The 21,706-nt window shown below is 44.4% G+C and overlaps 1 protein-coding gene across 3 annotated transcripts in view; it reads right to left on the bottom strand.

Annotated features, from left to right (window-relative positions):
- Positions 1 to 21,706, bottom strand: part of HECW1 (HECT, C2 and WW domain containing E3 ubiquitin protein ligase 1) — a 460,654-nt gene that overhangs the window by 83,333 nt on the left and 355,615 nt on the right. For 2 of the 3 annotated variants that reach the window (XM_044245670.1, XM_044245671.1), the window contains 4 exons: positions 20,011 to 21,339; positions 14,871 to 14,972; positions 9,642 to 9,792; positions 1,941 to 2,083 (listed from right to left, as the gene is read on the bottom strand). In XM_044245670.1, coding sequence (XP_044101605.1) covers positions 1,941 to 2,083; positions 9,642 to 9,792; positions 14,871 to 14,972; positions 20,011 to 21,339 — 1,725 coding nt within the window. The remainder of the gene's footprint in view (positions 1 to 1,940; positions 2,084 to 9,641; positions 9,793 to 14,870; positions 14,973 to 20,010; positions 21,340 to 21,706) is intronic. The other variant, XM_044245672.1, reaches the window with a different exon arrangement.

Below are 21,706 nucleotides of genomic sequence, written 5' to 3'. Positions count from 1 at the left end.
GAGTGGCTAAGCATAGGTAAGATAAGCATAGTTATCTTAAGGCTATCTTAAGGCTAAGCATAGTTAAGAGGCACAATTCTTCCCCTCCCTGCATCCACGAGACTCTGCACTTTTCTTGCTGAACTGAGCTAGCCTGTGTCTTCCCTAGAGTAACAGAGTTTGGCAGAACTCGTTAAGCTAGGGTTCCAGGAAGTCTTCGTGTCCCCACTCTGTCTTAGGACCCTGCCACCACTGTGAGAACAAGCTTGGGCTAGTCTGGGACAAGATGAGAAGCTACAGGGAGCAGGGACCAGCCAGCCCAAATGAGACCACATCAGGGTAGTTAGCCTGCAGAGGACTGGGCAGCTGACTGAGGACGCATGCGCGAGCCCCACCGCAAATACAATTGCTCTCCTGTGTGATGAATGCAAGGCTGGGAGTTTAAGCTGCTACCTTTTGGGATGGTTTGTTACATTGCAAATGCAAAACTTCCCGAAACCAAACTCAGAAAGAGATTTTCTATTCCTTTTTTTACCTCTTGCTTTTAATTACTTGACCACTTGAGCACACCTCTCTCAGAGGTCACGAAAATGAATAAATAGAAAAACTAAAACCAGTCAGTTTAACTAGCATATCTGGTAAAATGAAGAGAGTGGATGCACTTACAGTCGTTGGTGGGACTGTGTGTGTGCACGGAAATCCACTGTTCTGCCCTGCAGCGAGGAGCTTCTGCCCCGAGCTTCCAACGTGCCCCCACTCAACCCAACTTAAGAGAAAGTGGATTGGAAAAAACCAAAGGAGGCGGAGGGAGAAGGAAAAGTAAGTCAAGTTAAATTTCTTCTAAACCTACATCTCATTAACAAGGACGCTTGCTAGCAGGAATGTCACATTCCACCAGGAGACTCCCAATTGTCTTTATGTTAATGCCTCATTAGAGGGAAAGTGGCCTTGGCTTGAGAGTAACCAGGCCTTCAATATCCTGATCGTCTTCTTTCCCCCAATAGCCCTTCTGAACCTCCCTTCCCCTCATCTTCCCCCAACCACAAGGTATATAACCTGCCATCCCTCACAGCCTGGGGCGGCAGCTCTGCCTGCCCACGGGTCCCGTCCCCGTGCTTTAATAAACCACCATTTTGCACCAAAAAAAAAAAAAAAAGAAAGGTATTATGTAATTTGATGTACTGTACAGCTCGCTGTGATGGTAAATAGGTTAAAAAAATTACCTATGTGTAAAAAAAAATATATGAACCGGAATAGTGGAAACGAGTGAACAATACAAGTTTTCCTATAAAGTTAAAAAAAAAAAAAAGAGCGAAAGTGGATTGGGAAGTCACTGTGAAAATCTTTTGTCTTTACAGGTATAAAAAACTGAAGCCAGTCTTTTATGCCTCTTGAATATTCTCGTCTGAGTCTACTCAGGCAGATTCAAAGAAATGAAAAGCAGACAACTGGCGGAGGCCTGGCCTCCAGTATTAGGTAACCAGGCACGGGGGCAGAAGAGTACCTAAGGTAAGCTTTTGGGAAAACCTCTTTACTCCCATGTTGCTCCCTCAAGGGGGAATTGTATTTTATTTTAAATGCAAACAAATAACTATTCCTAGTGTTGTTATGTAGGTTCTTTGATGTAGACTGTGAATTTTCAATGCATGTTTTATTTATAAGTGGAAAATTCTTAGGACACCCACAAATAAATTCACTCGACTAGAAATCATTAGGCCACTGGAAAAATTGCCTCAATGTGCAAGTATGAGTTCTCTTACTATGAATTCACTTCTCCTTTATGTTCATGGTGGGAAACTGCTGTTTGTTTCACACTGATGACACCAAGCCTCTTTCCCCTCCCCCATTCCACCACTCTTCCCCCGGGACCCAGTCCATCCCCAAGGCAGGGCAGGGGTCCATACACTGTCACACTGCCACCGGATGCCAACCCAGGAGACTCAGGTCTCCTCCTTGCATACCTAAACTTGACTGAGAAGATTCAGCCTCTGAGTCGCTCCCACCACCTCCTCCATTGCCTCCTGCCGGGACCTGCTCACAACTCGGGCTGCCAGAATCTTCTTCCGACCTCTCTGTTGCAATGGTTCGCTGAATGTTTTGATACCTTTGCATCAGAAAATGGAAAGACAGGGGTTAACTTTTGCTTATTGCCTTGCTGGGGGCTGATGCTCTGAATCAGGGAACTGGAGAAATCTGTAAAGAAGCGTCTTGAATATTGGCAAATAAATGCTTAAAATTCCCACAAGATACGGAAACAACTGGCAAGACAAGTGTGTCCAGATGAGTGGACTTCTTTTCGTTTTGTAAACGGTGATAAGTTTCAAGTATGGTAACTTTTACACATTAACACAGATAACTAGTCACAGAAAAACCAGCCTCTGCCCTGCATTAAACAAAACCAGACTAAGTCTAAAATAATGGTTTGGGAAATAACTTTAAATATCACAACTAAGATATCAAATTACTTCTACATTATTGTGCATATTGTGGTCTATAAACCAGAGTAGTAATTCTACTCCCTTATTGTCATCTGACAGGTAACTGATACCATTGGCAGGAACTGTGGAAATATTACATACTAAGAGCATGCTGGCCGACAAGCAGATGTTTTCTGCTGATTTGAAGGCTCATTTTATTTTTCTTCCCAGGTTGAGGATTCGGCCAGTCAGTCACCTTTCCAGGTACTTACTAAGTATGTACTGACTCTCCCAAAATGCCCAGGCTCCGTGCTGGACTTTCAGATCCAAGTCAGGATGGGAATAGGATTTCGGCCTCTGAACACACACAGTGGAGACAGAACAAAGAGGGGAATGGCAGGCAAGCCATCACTCTAACAGTGTCAAAAAGCTGTCCCAAAGCATAAGACACAGACCGAGAAACACCTCGATGCCTACATTTTGAATCAGTATGAGCCTGTTGGGGACCTTTCAGGGAAAGAATGTACACTAACACAGAAGAGTTCAGTCTTGCGGAACTCTGAGCAGCTGGGTGGGTTCCCGGGAGGTGTGGGGCTCAGGCAGCGAAGGGACCAGCAGAGGGGGAGGCAGGGAGCCCTGAGGTGCCCCTGTAGGGACAGGTTCTTGAGCTGCAGCAGAATCACCTGCAGACTTGCTGAAACACAGACAGCTGGGCCCCACTCCCAGAATTTCTCAGATTCAGTAGGTCTGGGGAGGGAGGAGGCAAGACCCTGCATTTCTAACTAGTTCCCAGGTGATGCTGCTGCTGCTGGCCCAGGGACCAACTTTGAGAACCACTGCGGCAGGATCTGGCTAGTTGCTGAAAAAGAGGTTGAGCTAGCAACTGAGAATGAGGACTTCCATCTAGGTGGGGCATGCACTGCAGGAGGAGAGCATGAGTTGGGGACAGCAGCTGGGAACCAGCCGCTGCAACAGCCCAGTCTGGAGGTGCTAAAGGCCTGGACACAGGCGGGCATGGGGGACGATGGTGGCTCTGCAAGCATGCTGCTGGGGGAGAGGAATACCCCCACACGGCAGGGAAAGTAAGATCTGTCTCTGCCCCCAAATGCAGACATTTCCTAAACCTCCCTGCCTCTGATAGCCCACTCTGTCTCATTTACGCTGTAATTTATAGGTCGATGTCTAGCCGTGTCCTTCCTCTTTGCTCTACTTCCCTCAGTCCATGTAGCCCCCTTCTCCTCCCCGCCTGACCTCTGTTTTGCCTAATGTCTCAGCCTACCAAGGCATACACCCAGGATTCAGCTTCCCCTTTCCTCAAGGCCCAGCAGGAATGGGAGAAGGAGCTAAATTCAAGAGAGACTTCATGGCAGAATCGGTGTCATCTTACATGCAGACTGCACAGGACCTGGGGGCCTGTCTGGATGCAGAGGTTGAAGAAGGAGGAAATAGTGACGGTAAGTGAGGGAGCCAGTCCTGAAAAGGGACATGTAGGAGAACAGGCAGGAGGGAAGGGAAGATCTGGGTGTGGTTTTGGACATGTTGACTTGGAGGTCGTTGATTTCATGCAAGTGACAAGAGGCAAAGGAACGGTTGCTGGATGAGTCTTGTACCCAGGAAGGAGATACAGGGGGTGGAGAAAGAGGTGTGAAGAGGAAGAAGAGAGTGAGAGCCCAAGGAACAGTGGATAACCAGGTCTCCGAATGCAATCCAACATGGGGCAAGGGGGAAATATCATTACAGAGTCCACTGTGACGGGGCTTCTGAAGAACAGAGACCTCCTTCTTTGGCCTTTAAAGGATTTTTTTTTTTTTCTTAAGTGTGGTCTCTACACCCCTTGCAAGAGAATCAGCTGGGCGATTGATATAATCACAGAAATAGAAGCAAAACTGAAATCTGCATTTCTAAGAAGTCCTTCAGGTGGCATTACTTCTGTCTAGGTTTAAGAGTCACCAGTTGCTCTCTCTAAGTTGTACTTGATCTACAGAGGCTCAGCCACTCACTCATGACGTGTGTCAAGAGACACCTTTGCCTGCAGCAGTTACTGTGGGGCATTTTTGAGAAGGCCTCTAATAAGAAAACAGGGAGAGGGCAGGAATGAGCAAAGGATTATATCAAGGAATCCCATGTTTATTTACCATGTCAACCTGTCTGTGGTCTGGAGATTGTGGGGAAGGTGAAGGATGGCTGTCTGCTGTTCTGCCTGTTGGAACTGAGAGAGTGCCACCATGGTGGGAGGGACAGAGTGGGCCACTGAGAAGCTGCCCAAGTGTGTAACCTTGACCAGGGGAGGAATGGGGCTGCCAAAGACCAAGGGAGCTGTTGTCAGAGAGATTCCCTAAATGACTCATGGCAGGCTGCATTTTCCAAAAATGGCTCAACAATATTTTTAGTCCCACATGCTCTTCTGGAACCTAATTACTCATCTATTAAGACATAGAATCAATGTTGCCTCCCCTTGAACCTGGGAAGAGCTTGTGGGTACCTTGACAAATTGAAGATAATATAAGTGACAGTTTGCAATCCCCATGCTGTGAGGTACCATGGGAAGGCCACAGAAAGGTGTTTTGCTTGACAGTCACAGCCAGCATCAACCTCCAGATATGTGGGTCGCCAGCCCCGGCAACCCTCTGCAACCACAAGACAACACAATACCCCAAAAGAGAATGGCTTCACTGAACCCAGTCAGCCATGGAAACCATGACAAATAAAAGTGATATATAATAACAATGATGGTAGCAATAAATTATCATTGTTTCATGCCACCAAATTTGGATGGTTTGTTACTCTGTGAGAGATAACCCAGAATAGAGCACAGACAAATATAAAGTTGTAGCCTCACTTTTCCTTCCCAAAGTGCAGTGACCACAGAAGAGAATGTCTGTGAATCAATGCAATCTTATTTGATGATGAAAATGTCAGTAATTTCACAACCTGCTGTGTGTCCTCAGTTGGACTTTGGTTGTCTTGGGCTTTACTGCATCAACGGCCTCAAATCCCAGGTACCACACCCCAGCCCTGATCTGTCCTGAAGTACAGGGACAGTTCTGGGGAAGCAGGACACACAGCAGTTTGTGGAGGGATCACTCAGCGAGGGTAGCCTCAGACACTCGCTCTGTTTTAAAGATGAGAGAGGAAGTCAGAACAGGTTCTCTCGCATTTCATCAAGAATTATCCTTCCATGTCCTCCTTCATACTTTTAAAAATATTATATAAAGAGTTTATGGCAAGATAGGATTGGGAGGGAGACTCTTAACCTCACAAAACAAACTGAGGGTTGCTGGGGGGTGGTGGGGGGTTAGGGATGGGGTGGCTGGGTGATGGACATTGGGGAGGGTATGTGCTATGGTAAGTGCTGTGAAATGTGTAAGACTGATGAATCACAGACCTGTTCCCCTGGGGCAAATAACACATTATATGTTAATAAAAATTTTAAAAACTACTTTATTAAAAAAAAAAGAGTTCATGGAAATTGGTAAGAAAGTCAGCCAGAATATCTAATTTATAAATGAATATACACACAGGGATGCACAAAACCAAGCAAGAGGAAAACCTTCCAGAATTGAGCCAAACCAAACACAAAAGCCCAAGACCATACAGTTCTCACGGGAGGAGCTATAACTGGTAAAAGAAAAACTTATGGAAACAAATGTTGACCCTCCCTGTCAGAAATCAAATGTAAGAACTAAAATCCTGGGAGCACCTCTTAGGTCCACAAAACCACACCCAAAGATAGGACAGGAGTGAAGTTGTTGCTGCTGGCAGAGCGAGCCCGCACTTTAGGAAACATTAGGCATTGATATAAAATACCAAGACCACAGTAATCTCCCGTGGCTTGCGCTTTGGAGACTATAACCCCCAGAAAATACTCCTGTGAGACAATACTAATATTTTACAGGGCCTTCAGCCTTATCCAAAATAGTGATGAAAGCAATAAGGAAAACATCCAGCACTATGGCAAATGAAGTTAACTAAAGTACAGTCCATTCATTGGAATACTATACAACCATTTAAATGATATTCTAAGTCTCTGTAGCAATATGAAAATGCTTATAGTGCGGCAAGTGAGAAGAGAATATAAAACTACATATTATCATCACAGCTACACAAGGTCTATGCATGCACATGGAAATTAAAGACAAGATTTTTTTCAAAAGGTAAAGCCTGGGGTCGTAGAATTATATATACATCTTTTTTTTTCATTTTTAAACTTCCATGTCTCAATAACAGAAATATTTTATCCAAATAACTAAAAAACCCCAAACTTTAGTTGATTATTTGAAGTGAAAATACATATTTATATTTTCTGCGAGAATACATATTTATATTTTCTGCTTGTTCGATAAATATCTGTGAAGGTGCATCGAGTTAATTCAGAATATTCTGAAAGTGGAAGAATTAACTAGAGAAACTGTCTTACACTGAGTCCTGTTAGACTCTGGTACCCATCAGGCATGGGGAGGGGTATCCAGGAGGACAAGGCAGAAAGTTTCAATCACAGAAGAGGCAACCACTAGCTGTGCGTGAAGAGTTCTGGGAGATTTCAGGGACCACAGGACATTCTCATGGGCCTTAGCAGAATGGAGCATGGCAAACAGGTGGTGAGGGACGTCTCTGCCGCAGAAGCACATGGTCAAGCCATAAAGGCCAGGAAAGGTGTGCTGCGTTTGGGTACTGGTGAGTTTGAATGTGGTCGCCTGTAGGCTGCACTGTGCATTCTGCCTTTTTCAGTGTGCGTCTTCTTGCACAAACACACTTGACTTTCATAATTATGCTGTTGGGAGTCCAGGGAAACCCCACTGGGTCCAGGGCAGGCCACCCCAAAATATGCCATTTCCGCATATTGATTATTTTGAATTAAAGTTACTTAAGAAACCACCAGTGCAGAAGGACCCTCTGACTGTCCTCTGATCTCTGAAGGCAGGAAGTGAATTTCCCTTGTGAATCTGCACCTGGAGGGCAGTAGTCCTCTTTATCACCAGGGATAGGGATCAGGCTCACGAAGGCTGGGTAAACCAACCTTGTTCCTCTTCACCAATTTACTATCCGAAGCCCAAACTGGTTTGTTAATTCTTCACACACACAAAAATGTTTCTTGTCATTTCTTTGAGTCTCATAGTTCTGTGAGCTTTCCTACATATGAAATTAAATTTACTTTTCTCCTTCTAATCTTTTTCTTATGTCAATTTAAGTATTAAGTCAGCCAAAGAACTTAGAAGGGAAGAAAGAAGGTTTTCCTTCCCTTACACCTTGCAACACCAAGAAATATTTGTTTTGCTGTGATACGGGGATTGCTGTTAATTCCTTCTGATAACCAACAAAGGTTTTCAGAAAAACACCCCCCAGGAGTGATCACATCCCAAAGACCAGCAGTGTACTTTCTGTGGCCGCCTTATCATGCCAGGTCACTGAAAAACTCTATAAGCTTGAATGTATTAGGTTAAGATAAGCGCTGAAGAGCCGGGATACTTATCTCGAGGTTATCTGGCCTTCCCTAAGTAGGTTTTCTCACAAGAAATAAGTACTTTCTCAAGTCACCAAATTCCTTTTCTTTCTATCTGTCCAGATGGATGCTCCAAATACCACTTCCTGTTTCACAAAGTCTGGCTGCCTCTCCAGTGGTTCAGCTCCACTGGAGGGCACAGGAATTTACACATGAAAGCCTGTAGAACTTCTCTAGAGGCCTGATTCAGGATGGATTTGGCCTAATTCTTATATTATATAACCTGAATATGATGAATTTTCATGGATTTTAATGTCCTAGGTCAAGGACATTAAATGCTTGGAATTGTACCTCCCGTAGATAATAGCCTGGTGATACTCTCCCTATGTCTCAGCCTGCCAAGTTCAGCTCGTAATCAAGTTCAGCTTCTCTGCTTGGGCAGGAAAGATCTATAGACTATTTCTGCCTATGCAATCTCAGTGCAGTCTCTGTGTAAAATGAGGTTGCTGTGTCCTCCACATTTTTATTGACAGGAGTTTCGTTGTAATCACCAGGAAAGGGCTCTCCTGTGGATTTCTGGTGCATTCTTAACTAATAAAGCTGGGTTATCACAAGTTCTGTAACGTGTTTTCCTTCTGTGGGAATGACGGTAGAGAAATGTACTGCTGATGAACATCCAGCACGGTTCTCATTAATGACTTTAAATACTCAGTTACTAATGGACAAAAAATGGACAGTGAATGTCTTCCAAATGCTCGAGCAATCAAAGAATCCTGGCGATTTTCACCTAAGCGTGTTCTTCTGTGTGCAACAGTAACCAGAAGTTCAATTTTTTGCCTCTGTGTGTTTTTCATAGGACTAAATTGCCCACTTTATTTTTCTGGCTGATACTGTCAGCTTCTAGTTCCTTATACTGTAGAGTTCCTTTCAACTTTTCCTTTGTTTCCTCCTAATGAGATGGCTTGTGGATAAGGCTGAATTCAAGCATGCAGTTTGCGGTCCTGGCTACGAAAAGTATCCCAAACCTGCCATCTTGGCCTTAAAGAAGCAAGAGGTCAGATATGATGAGCATGCTAGCTTACAGCTGACAGAAATGTTATTTAGGATCTCATTTGCAGGTTAAAAACAAAATGGCATCTTGACAATTTCACAGGTAAGAGTCTGGTTTTTAGACCAAACAATCCTCAAAAACTGCTTTTAAACATTTTTTTTTTCTAAGATGAAAGCTGTTTAGGAATTACTGAGTATATAGCAATTAGGGGACCGGGACAGACATGAATACAGACAGACATGAATACAGGATGATACTGTTTTTTCTCCAGACAGCTTTTCCGTATTCTACGGAACCCATCTTTGGAGGGTTCTCAGCTGTTTGAGTTCTGGGCCCTTTTGAGAATCTCATGAGAAATATGGACCAGTCTGATGGGAAAATGTGCATCCATGTATAATTTTGCATACAGTTTCTGGAGGGTTCATGGAACAAAGGCATCCTCAGTGAATACCTAGGGAGGAGGGTGGTCTGAGAGCCCCTGGTTAAGGAACACCTGTTTTTGAGCACATGCCATCAAGAAGTTCAAAGAATTCTCCATCTTTAAATGACACTCAGGCTTAATTAGTCTCCTGCCACCAAATTCTAAATCTAGCTTTCTAAGTACCTGCTACAAATGGGTTTCTTAAGGTACGCAATTACTTTCCAGGCTCCTCATACAGTCTGAGCAGAAACGTGTAAGTGGGGGGGATTTTCACTGGCTGCCCTTCTCCTTTCCAAGGGGTTCCCAGGGGTTCCCCGCATGCTGATCACCAACCGCCTGTTGAGTTGCTCCATCTGCTGGATGGACCCCGATCTCCGCATCCCATCAGGGGTGGCTGCTGCTGTCGGACGCTGCCAGGTGGTTGTGCGGTTCACGTGGTCCACATAAAAGACCCGCCCGTGGCTGTCAATGCGAGCTTCCCAGTCTGGTGTGTGATAAAAAGGCAAAAAGAGAAATCAAGGACAAACTCCTGATTCATGGGAAATAGATACCACTGCCAGGTCTTCTGTAGGAAGAACTCACTGTTGGTGACCTGCTAAAGGTCAGACCCTGCCCCCAGCACCTGCCATGACTTCGGAGGTACTACTGCTGTACTGGTTTTCCGAAAAACAGCCTCCTGCACTTCCGAAAAACAGTCTCTTAGTAGCTGGGGTTCCTCAAATATGACGTATGCTACGATTCTACTGTTTTCTAAAGAGAAAGTCTGACGTTTACTTTATCTCTTCCCTTAACAATCTCCATCCTGTCAATCTTGTTGGCTACTCCAATGACAGCTGCAAGATTGGAAACACCGTCCAGGGAGAGCTGACCGTCTGATGCCGGAGAATCCTTTCTTCGCTAAATCTGAGAGACAGCGACTCGTTGGTGAGGGGACGATGGCCCTCGTATTAAAACCACTTTTAGCTACAGTTCTAAGATACTGTACCTGAAACTTCAGATGACCTCTATCCAATACTCTGCAACTTTAATTCATTGCCATTCCTCTTGAGGAAGAATGGAAGGATCTGAGCCCTTCAAACCATCCTTTCGGTAAGTTGTAAGTTCAGTGTATTTTCAACCCACCTGTGGCTGCCAAATATCTCTTGACAAAACAAAACAAAACCAATAACAACTATTAACACACATCAAGATTTTAAATACCTCTTCACTGATAAATAATGAACACACATCAAGCTTTGGACTACCTCTTTGCTGATAAGGAAACATCACAAACAGCAGGGGGAGCCCAAGACAAAGGTAAATTCCTTTCCTTCTTGGATTTCAAAACCGAACAACTGAACGCGCACACATGGGGGGGATACACGACATAAATACATGGGGTAGGGCGGGGTGGGTGCCAAAGTCCTCAAAACTGGGAGAGCTAGAAGTAATACACACATAAATAAGCTTCACACAGAAGAGCAATGTCTGCTGTACAGCAATGGGCAAAGCTTTTAGAGTCCAAATGTGAAAACGTGGTGGAAATAATAGCTTCATGATAAAGTTATGCTGCAAAATGCGTTAGGCTAAGGAAGAAAAAGCAAAAAATGACTGCAAATGGAGGAAAACTATTCAGCCTTTTAAGTAAGGAAATCCATAGCTTTAGGGAGTATGTCAGATATTAATAATTCTATTGAGAAATGATCATTCAGATAATGACATAGCAACTCTCAATTTTTTTAAATGAGAAAAAACAATATATTTGGTATATTTATGGTTTTATGTATGCATGGTACATCTGTGACGATGATAGCTTATGTCTGACATTTGCCTGAGGAATTGCCAAATAATGCACAATGGAAATCAAAATACCAGAACACACCAAATCTTGTTTAAGACACACTGAAGGAAAAACATGGTCAGATTGTATAAATATATTCTAGAAGGTGTGGACGAAAATTGTCTACTAGATAATCCAGCTCAACTGTTAGCTGTAAATGAAAAATAGCCCACTGATGAAACTGGGTATATGTGTAACTACTAGGTAATTAATCTTGATCCAAAAATTGTTAAAATTTCAGTGATTCCCCAACAATTTTTTTTTTCTTGAACTCAACATGACTGTCATTCAACAAAGAAGGAACATGAGTCTTTGAAGAGTATTGTGGTATCTGGTTCAGTTGAACAAACAAACTCCTCTCAGCACTCCCTATGAACGAAAAACTATGCCAGGTCCCATGGGCACACCGCTGAGAAATCAATGTCCCCACCCTCCAGGTTCCAGCCATGAAGGAAGGACTCCGGTCTCATAAATTCTCCAAGGAAAACACTAGCAAATGGGGCGGTGCAGTGGTAATAACAATTTCTCTCTACAAGTTACCGTATTTCCCAATCTCTCGTGGAAAAGGATGACAAGCCAGCCAGACATGTCCTTCTGTCAATATATTAAATATGTAATAGTGCTAACTATAAATGCATAACTTTAAATTCATATGTGTTCAGAAATATTTATATATTTCTATTTATATATTTATATATTCTTATGTATCTTTATATATTTCTTATATATATTTATATATTTATAATCTCTAGAGATGATAAGCATTTTTTTCTGGGTTAGTTTGTAAAGAATTTACTTTTACATATTGTGTAAAGAAAGATTTCCAAATAGAACTTCAGGCCTCAGTGTATCCTGACAGACACGGCACTGTGTTGGCTAGACAGATTCCTGCCAGCGATTACCTTTATGATGCTGGGTAAGTTAGGTTGATTCATTTGTGACTGAAAGCCCTAGCAAATATAAAATTCTATCCTTTCCATGAAGTCTAGGAACAATGTAGAGCCTAACAATGTACCATCTTTAGTTATTATACTAAAAAAAGCCTGTAAAATTATTCTCCTTCTCTTCTTTTTACTTTAACAAATGCAATACCATGTTTGTAGTCTACACCTTTCTCTTAAACTTCAGCCACACATCCAATTGCCTTCTTGACATCACTACCTAGATGACATCTCCAATAGAACATGGTCAAAATCAAGCTTCAGATCTTTCCCACCAAAACCTCTATCTGCAGCCTTCCTTCCCGCCCCCGTTGAAGGCAATTCCATCTTTCTAGGTTAAAATGCTTGAGATCATTCTTGATTCCTGTCTCTGTCTCAGACATCACATCTAATCTGTAGGCAAACCTACCTATGGAACATAGGTCTAGAATGCAACAGCTGTCCTCACTACCTCCACTGCTCCCACCCTGGCCCTAGCCTCCTCTGCCTCTCACCTGGGCCACAGCCATAACCATACGCTGGGTTTCATGCTTCTAGATTTCCTCCTCAAAATTTAATGCCAATAGAGCAACCACAGAAAAACTTACAAAACCTAAGTCAGAGAATGTCACTTCTCTGCTCTAAATGTTCTCCTTTCATCCAGAGTCAAAGCCGAAGCTCTTAAGTGGCCTACAGGGCCCTGTGTGATCTGGGTCCCTGGTATCTCCCTGACCTTATCCGCCACTGCTGTCTCCCGGCCCCAGACACACTGGTCTCCCAGCTGTTCCTCAACCTCCTCTAAGCCTAGCTTCCAATGCTGCCTCTCAAGGAAGCCTGCCTGACCACCAGATTTAAAACGGCGAACCAGCTGCCAGCGCATCCTCCAAATCCCACCTCGCCACACTCTGCTTGTGCCTGCCCACAGCACTGCCCACCATCTAACCTGTTAACACTATTGCCTTGTTCACTCTTTTCATCATGAGTGGGTCTCCGCCTGGCTACACTGTATGCTCCGGGAGGGCAGGGTTCTTTGTCTGTTTTGTTTACCTTTTATTGGATATTTCTTGCATTTAACGAATATTTGTTGAAAGAATGACTATCAAGAAAATTCTGGGGGCACCTGGGTGGCTCAGTGTGTTGAGCCTCTGCCTTTGGCTCAGGTCATGATCCCAGGGTCCTGGGATCGAGCCCTGCACCGGGATCTCTGCTCTGCGGGGGTCCTGCTTCCCCCCCCCCCCGCCTACTTGTGATCTCCCTCTCTCTGCTAAATAAATAAAATCTTTAAAAAAAAAAAAAAAAGAAAATTCTGTTGTTAGGCTTCCCTACCAACATTTGTCATATTTTCAGTGTTGAATGAACAGAGAACTGAGAACCAACTGGAGAAATTTGTCTTCATTATTGAAAACAGCTTATATAAAGTAAATCTTTAAAATAGACTTATATTCAATTATTTACCAGGTCCGGAATATACCTAGTAATTACTCTTGCATGGATTGGAGGTCAATTCATGCACACAGGAATTGATAGGTTTTTGTTGTGGGGAAGTGTTCCTTTCCTGGTAAGAACATGTTATATATATGTATTTGTAATAGATATTTTTTACATAAGTGCTAAGTATAGTGACGCTGAAATTTTACTAGTCATCTGTGGACTATCCATAAATCAATATATAAATAAAGAAAGGAATCAGGTATCAAAAATTTAAAAACATAATGTTTGCCTTGATCCCCCAAATACAGTGTTCTTTTAAATGTTTACATATTAAAGGTATTTATTCTTTTCTCACTGATAAATTACAACTGAATAGGACAAGAATGGTGTAAATGCAAAATATATCATGTTACCAAGAATAGATGAATCAGGATTTTTTTTTTTAACTGTTATCTCCTAATGTAAGCACAGGCAAAGGAATGTAAAGAAATATCGATTCCTTGCATCCTGGCAAGATTCTGCAGTTGTAAAATTTATCAAATCTTAAAGGTTATCTCTGCTTGAAAAATAAGCCCAAGCCAAAACAGAGATGTTCTAGAATTATTCGTGAACATATATATGTGAAGTGACTGTATAATGTCCAGGGTATCAGTTCCTTCTTAGAAATGTATGATAATGTAGTATTATAAGGTTAAGGCCAAAATGATATCTAGGAACTACCCAGTCTAGATCTAGCATGTAGCTAATGAGAAAATTAAGGCTTTACTTTACAAATAAGAAAACTCAGTCTCTGAGATATTACATGATTTTCCCAAGTTCAAATGACTAGTTAAATAGTAATGAGTTACACCATTACTATGGATGGAACACCATCCCTAAAGATGATATTTTTTTCTGGAAGCTCCTAAGAACTACCGAAGAAGTAGGCTGTCACCTATTGATGGACGTTATAGCAAGGCAACACAAGTCCTTGCATCTTGATGGGTTGAATGTTTTATTATATGGAGGCGTCTGCGATGTAACAGGTTCAATGGAGAACAACAGGATTAGTCTATCTTGACCTGTGAACTTCTGAACAGAAAATAGTAAAATTCAGGACTTAAAGGTAATGTACAGTTTGCAAGGACTAGTCAAGTCTCGTAAGAAATACTCTGTTTCAGAAGTTGAGGGGCACTGAAGGTAATGGATTCTCTCTTCAAGATCCCATACGGAAATCATTCATCAAAACACCCCATTTTTACAGTAGGTGCCATGTATATAAATGTATTTATTTTATAGTCGTGTAAGGTATGGAGTTGGGGAAGACTTTGGATCTGTACACACAAGTTCATACTGACCTGTTTAGACTCGATAGGAAGAATTAAGACATAGACTTTAAACACTAAAGCTTACTTGGTGGAAGAGGCTCATCGATTGTTGGGTAGTGATGATGTTCAGGTCTCAAGGAAGGAAGCTGGCTTATTGGCTGGGAATTATGGAGTATAGGACATTCACCTACGGACAAGATAGTCAAGACATTCAGATTCACTCATTGCTGCAGCAACTTCATCAAAAAAGCATGACTGTAAAACAAATGACTACAAGAAAAAAAAAAAACAGCGGGCAATCTGTTTTTGTGTGTGTCAGTTTGCTACATTCACAGTCATTCATGAGAGAGGGAATAGGGGTATTCTTTTTTTTTTTTAAAACCCAAGAAAATAAATACTTCACGACTATGATCTGTATCACACAGACCAGTATATAGGATCAGGGTCTGATTCTGTACCCACTTGACTTTTGTTAATGGGAGGGTGGCATCAGACGGGGACACAAAAGAAAATGAGCAGAGCCTGACTTGAGCCCAGCTAAAGAAACAGGCCTGTGTGAGGGAAGTGCAGCATTTGTGAAGTCCTGTAAAATCTTGGTGAGCCCCTAAAAAACCAAAGGTCCTCATTTGGATAGGTTTCACCAGAGGGCTGCCAAGAGGCTGTTTTTCAGATTTCGATTTTGGAATGAAACTCTTAGATGGTGCCTTTCCAAGATGGCGCTGAGGAACTGGTGGGCCAAGAAGGTAAATTCCTCTAGTATGGAAGCTTAGGGACTGGGGTGAGGAGCAAGTAGCTATGGGATCTTGTGATTGTTCTAGATTATTCTGAGGAAAAATCAGACAAGCCAGGGTAAGAGATGAAGGAAGTAGATAAGAGGCAGGAAGACTGAGACAGGAAAACTTGAAACACAGAAGTGGGATAGAAGGAAGAAAGACAGACATGGAGAAATTTTAGAAATAAACATATCCATGGAATGCATACCTCGATTATTATAGACATAGTTAATATTATTGTCAATCAGACTTAGAGTGAACTGAACAATGTGCTAAAATGATGTTCCTATTTCATCACGTTCTCAGGTCCTGGTAATCCTGCATGAGAGTGGCTATGTGGAGGGGAGGCCCATAGGGTCAGGTCACATCATCAGAAGCAATCACTCTTGACCTTTGGAGAGCTAGGAAGGCCTACGCCATGAGACAGCCCCCATTCAGAGTGGTATCCCTCTAGCTCACACACTCCTGGCTCACTGGCAATAGCCTCTATTGGCCTGAAGACAGAGGTCAGGCCTTCTCCTTCCTCTGCCCTCCACGGCTGACGCAAATAGCAAGCGTTCCATCATCCCTTAGGTCAAAAAGGAGAGAAGCTAAAAAAGAGTAGTGAAGATGTTTATGGGATCCCAAATTTCAAACATGTCCTAGAATGTCCATACATGGAAAGGATAATTTCTTCTCACTCTAGATCAAAAACAAAAACAAAAACAAACAAACAAACAAAAACTGATAAAAAAATTAATTAGGAAGGAAGTTAGGTGGGTTTAATTTAGCCATTTAATTTCTAGAGCTAACTGTAAAATAAAAACAGAGATGTATTCAGGAACCACGGGTCCTTTTAAATGCTAAATATATAGCATGATTTCTTGTGCAAGCTTTGGTATGTTGCTCAAATCCTGGGGGACTTCTGAGACCCTGAGGAGACCGAGGAAGGGGCCCCTTGTGCTGGTGCACCACTCCTTGTGACTGGACTCCTGGTTCAGACAGGGGCTCTGTTTTTAGTGGATCCCACACTCATGTTTGCTTTTGCATGTGCTCAGTGTCAGAAACGAAAAAGCAATGGTACCGTTGTTATGTCACCAGCTGCTGCATTTTTTAATTTGGTTTCTTAAAAAGAACAACAAACTTACCTCTTGTAATTAATTCGACCAATCGGGTTAATTACTCCTCCAAGCTAGTGGAAACACAATACTGCTGTTTGCTGGGGTTAATGGAGCCGACCCCACCTGCTTGTGAACCCCAAGCAAATGCAATGATGCAACAGGCGCAGCTCAGCCCACTGAATGGATGGAGCGCAAGGAAGAAGCAAGCGGGTCTGTTCTGCGGGAGGGCAGGGCGCCACACACTCACCCTTGCCTCAAACACAAAGCAAGTGGTCAGACCTGCTAGAATCCCTGAGAAGGAAACATATTCCACTTTAAAAGTTAGCCTCCCTGCTTCTCTGCCTGGAAGAACCCTTTCTTGGTCAGAGCTGAGCCCTCCATGTGCATCATCTCATTTCATCCTTCCCAGAACCCTTGGAAAGCGAGTCTCCCTTCACACCCACTCCACACACAAGGCACAGAGCATTCCAGGAAGCTGGCTTAGGCCGCACAGCTAGGAAGGGGCAGGAGACTGAATTAAACCCAGGAGGCCTGACTCCAAGGTCTGGAGCTCAAATCACATTATACTGCTCTTTTCATTCGATCTGCAGACAATTTTTCAAAAACTATTTTATGCTGAGGTTAAAAAGGGGGTTTTCACAGAGAGGGGAAGAAACAAAAGGGAGATACGGAACCCATCTTCCCTAAATGGCTGCAGATTCAGTTATGTGGGCATGTGTACAGCCGCCTACCTTAGCTAACTTAGTGAAGGAATTCCCTGTCTTGGAAGCCACAGGAAGGGGCGAGAGTGAGTCTTGTGGAAGAACAGGGCACACGTGCCAAGGTCAGGCAGATGGTGGTGAAGCCCTGCTTTCTTCAAGCGTGTGCTGGTGAGGGACAGTGACTCACCACCGAGAGGGGACAGGGCAGGCTCATGTAGCCTGTGCCCAGCTGTCATGGGACTGGCCATCTCAGGAATCTTTGCATTGCCCCCAGCAGGCACGAAAGTAAAGCCTGTAGGTGCTTCTCAGCCATTTTTGAGTTTACAGTCTGCAGAATTCAGAAATTCACAATTTTCTTTCGAAACTGCCCTGCGAAGAGGTCCACTATGGCCCCCAAACACTTTCCTGTCCTTTCTGTTAAGGTGGAGTTTTCCCAGTTGGACTGTTCATCCATCAAGGGCATGGAGAGTGTTTGTTCTGTTTTGTTTTGTTTTTTTTGTAAAACATGCCTTTGTAAACTGAACCAATTTTCAAGTAATGATTACCTCCTGACATGGTGGTCAAAATACACACCACAGGCTATAGCAGGTGACAAACCATGACTCTGGCCTTGTTATGCGGCTCTGAGCTAAGAATGGTTATTACACTGTTAAGTGTAAAACTGTTTAAAAAAAAAGTAGCCTTTGGGAAGAAGAGTAGCTTAATTTTGTCTTCTTGATCTACAAAGTCTGAAATACTTGTTACCGGGTCCTTTACAGAAAAGGTTTGCCAACCTCTGGACTAAAACACCCCATCCAGCTCCTACTTGTGCCTCTTAGATGTGTATCCCCAGATATCTTTATACTATAATTATTTTTAATTCTGTTGTAATTACTGAGCCCCTCTCACACCTCTGACAGTTGTCCATCTTCCTGGGCTCAGCACATAGCATCTGGCCCAGAGCAACTCAAAACATCCGCATTAAAGAGAGGAATTGTCCATCCCATTCTCAGCCCTGCCTTTCCATATTGTATGTCACCGTGGTTTTCCTCCCTGTGTTTCTCCTTCTTGACCAGTCTCTTGGCACTCCTCCTTATCCCATGTGCTATTTTCCCTCACTCCATCTTTCTCTGAAATGTAGAACTGGGCATTGTCGAATATTCAAGATTAATTTTTATGCTCACTTTGGTTGCTATAAAATTTTATAGGTGCCAAGCATTTGTTTACGTGCTAAGAATCAATCAGACAGAAAATATGGTTCTGGCCCTTGATGAGCTTACAATCTAGAGACAATACTACCACCTCTATTTGGAGGCTAATGTAAACAGGAGAGCAGGAAAATAGCAGAATCTGTATTTTTTTCCTTTAAAGCAATGGAATTATTTCATAGTATCATGTGACCTTTGAATTATTTCCCCCATGTCACTGTCATTGACTGGAAGATGGTTCTCAAATCTGGATAAAGAATTAATTTTATAGAAGATTCCACAGGCATGACTAAGAACAAACATCTTGGGTTAAAATATAGAATATATTTTAAAACTAAAGGTGGCAGCTTTTGGATCAGAATCCCACTTGAAACGAGGTGACTTATGAATTCATGTGATTTTTTCCCCTCCCATTAGCCAAAATAGCCAAATTAAAACAAAACAAACAAGAAACAACAACAACAACAACACAAAAAAACAAAACCAGAATTAGTTACTATAGCTTTGTAGTTTGAAATCTGAGTGTGAGTCCTCCAGCTTCGTCCTTTATCAAGACTGTTTTGGCTATTTGGGGTCTTTTATGGTTCCATATAAATTATAGGATTGTTCTATTTTTGTAAAAAATGCCATTGAAATTTTCATAGGGATTCTCACAATCTTGTAATACTGCTCTGGGCAGTGTGGACATTTAACAGTATTGATTCTTCCAATCCATCAGCATGGAAGATCTTTCCATTTATTTGTGTCTTCTTCAATTTCTTTCATTAATGTCTTGTAGTTTTCAAGAGAACAGGCAACAGGTGGATGGTTGCCAGAGGCGGGAGTGGGAATGGGAGAAATGGGTGAGCTGTTTATATTTTTAGATTGAATAAATAGAATAATAGTAAAAAAACAACAGTAACGAGAACTGAACAGACAGAAATAATGACAAATATATGTAGGCTATACATTTCCATATGTACATAGGCTACGTTAAATTCTAAAGCAAAGGTAAAAATCAATGCTCTTCAATTTATATTAACATTTATTGCTAATCTTCAGTATGTTTGGGGAAGTCAGCAGATATTTATACATTACCCACCGAATGTTGCCGAATATTTTCTGCTTGTATCATTCAAGACTATCTAGGGTGCTCTGGTCATTGTCAAGACCAGAAGGGTCACATGTACACTAACCAGTTCTAGTGATTAGGTAAAACAGACAGGCACGCATACTAAAGCACACTCACATGAGTGCACTAGTTGTACTTCTTGGTGTGTATCTGAGAGGTGGTGGATGTCTGCTAGTCACAGTCACAAATACTTACATACACAGATACACACGCACATACATGTACAGGACAGGCATACATTGCCCCGGCAACCCCATTTGAGACTGATCTCTCACTTGTTTTGAAACCTTGCTGGTGAGACCTGGGTCCCCCTGGTGGTCCTATTCTCACTCTGATCAGGTTTGAGGTCTAACCTTCTCTCCGATTGCTTGGCCCTGCCACGGGGGACTCCAGACCTTCCACGGTTCTTGCCACGCTCCCGGCGGGGGTGGCCAGCTCGTCGTGCCACGGCCCGGCCCCGTTGGCCGACTCCGGGTCCAGCTCCGGGCTCTGCACCGAGTCTGGCACAGACTCGAATGCACTGTTCTCCTCCTCGTCGTCGTCTTGCGACGAGAAGACAGTGCTCTCGGAGATCTTGGCGCTGTCCACGGAGGAGAAGCGCGTGTGGCTGGCGAACCTGCTGCCATTGTAGCAGGAGGGGCTGTAGCAGGAGGCGCTGTAGCAGGAGCTGCTGTAGCAGGACGTGCTGTAGCACGAGGAGCTGTAGCAGGACGGGCTGCAGCAGGACGTGTCACAGCCCTCGCAGCTGTGGTCCCCGCCCTGCCGGGGGCTCGAGTCGCTCTCACTCCCCGTGCTGGGCAGCAAGTCGCCATCGGGGACGACGCCGTTGGTCAAGCCGGAGTGGCCCGGGGTCGCCGTGCCTGGAGTGGCCCCCTCGGGTCCCTCTCCGTCCTCCTCGAGGGGAGGTGGCGCGGCGGCAAGCGTGTCCACCTCGCTAAGCCCGTCCTTCTCCGAGGCATCCTGGAGGGTGGCCTCCTCCTCCGGGCCATCGTCGCCCCCCTGGGCGGAGGGCATGCTGTGCAGCAGGGTGTGGATGCGGATGTAGTGTGTCCGCGGGGTCTCGGGGTCCCCGCACGCCGACGCAATCACCGTCTCCAGCTCGGACACCGGCAGGGAGCACGGCCTGCTTTTCCTCTTCACGGAGGCCCGCAGCGGCAGCCTGTCCTCCCCCTGCCCCAGGGCAGACACGTCGCCCTCCTCCTCCTCCTCCTCGGCCTGCTCCTTCTCCTCTCCCCCTGCGCGGCTCTCTGCGGCCGCTTCCTGCGCCTCCGGCTCCCCGGGGCTGCCCCGGGCTTCGCCGTCCTCCAGCAGCCCCGGCGGGGGCGCCTCCCCCCCCAGCTCCAGCCGCTCGGCCAGTTCTTCCGCACTCAGGGCTGGCTCGGCGTCCTCGCGCCCCGGGCCCAGAAGCTCCCCAGCCCTGTCAGGTCCCACAGAGCCCGCGCCGTCGTCTCCTGCCTCGGTGGTACCTGCCGCTTCCTCAACCGGCTCGGCAGGCTCCAGGCTCTCGCTCCCAGCAGCGTCCCCGGCACCGTCCTGGCTCGACGGCTCGGGCTCCGAGCTCCCGGAAGGCTCCAGGGCCTCGCCCGCAGACTCCCCGCGGCTGCTGGCCACCAGGCTGTTCATGGGGCTGTCCTGAGTTTCCGCGGACTCGGGATCGGCGCTCAGGGAAATCTCCTCGTCATCTGCGGGCGAGAAGAAAATGTCATTTCTCCCAGAAGAGGGCATTGTGGGGTTCGTGCATTAGTGTACTCTGCGGGCCCCGTAAGCCATCCTAAAGGATTTCTGCATGAGGATATCGGATGGAGGCGTTGATGAGGATTTCTCATAAGCCAAAGCTCTGCTAAAAAATTCTTTAAGAATGAGTTCTCCGTATGTTAATGACAATTTGATCTTTCAGAATTCTGTTTCAAGGGAATTCATAGTTTTGGTTAAAATACCCAAACCCTATAAAACTAGCTCAACAATGTTTGCTTCAGGGAAGACTGTACAGAAGCCCTTGGCGGGGGTGGGGGGGGCGTGGTTATAGGGCCTTGCCCTAAGGCAAGGCTG

The sequence above is a fragment of the Neovison vison genome, chromosome 4, assembly GCF_020171115.1.
Source record: "Neovison vison isolate M4711 chromosome 4, ASM_NN_V1, whole genome shotgun sequence".
NCBI lineage: Eukaryota > Metazoa > Chordata > Mammalia > Carnivora > Mustelidae > Neogale > Neogale vison.
Note: the sequence above shows the minus strand (reverse complement) of the source record. Positions and strands in the feature narration are given on the sequence as shown.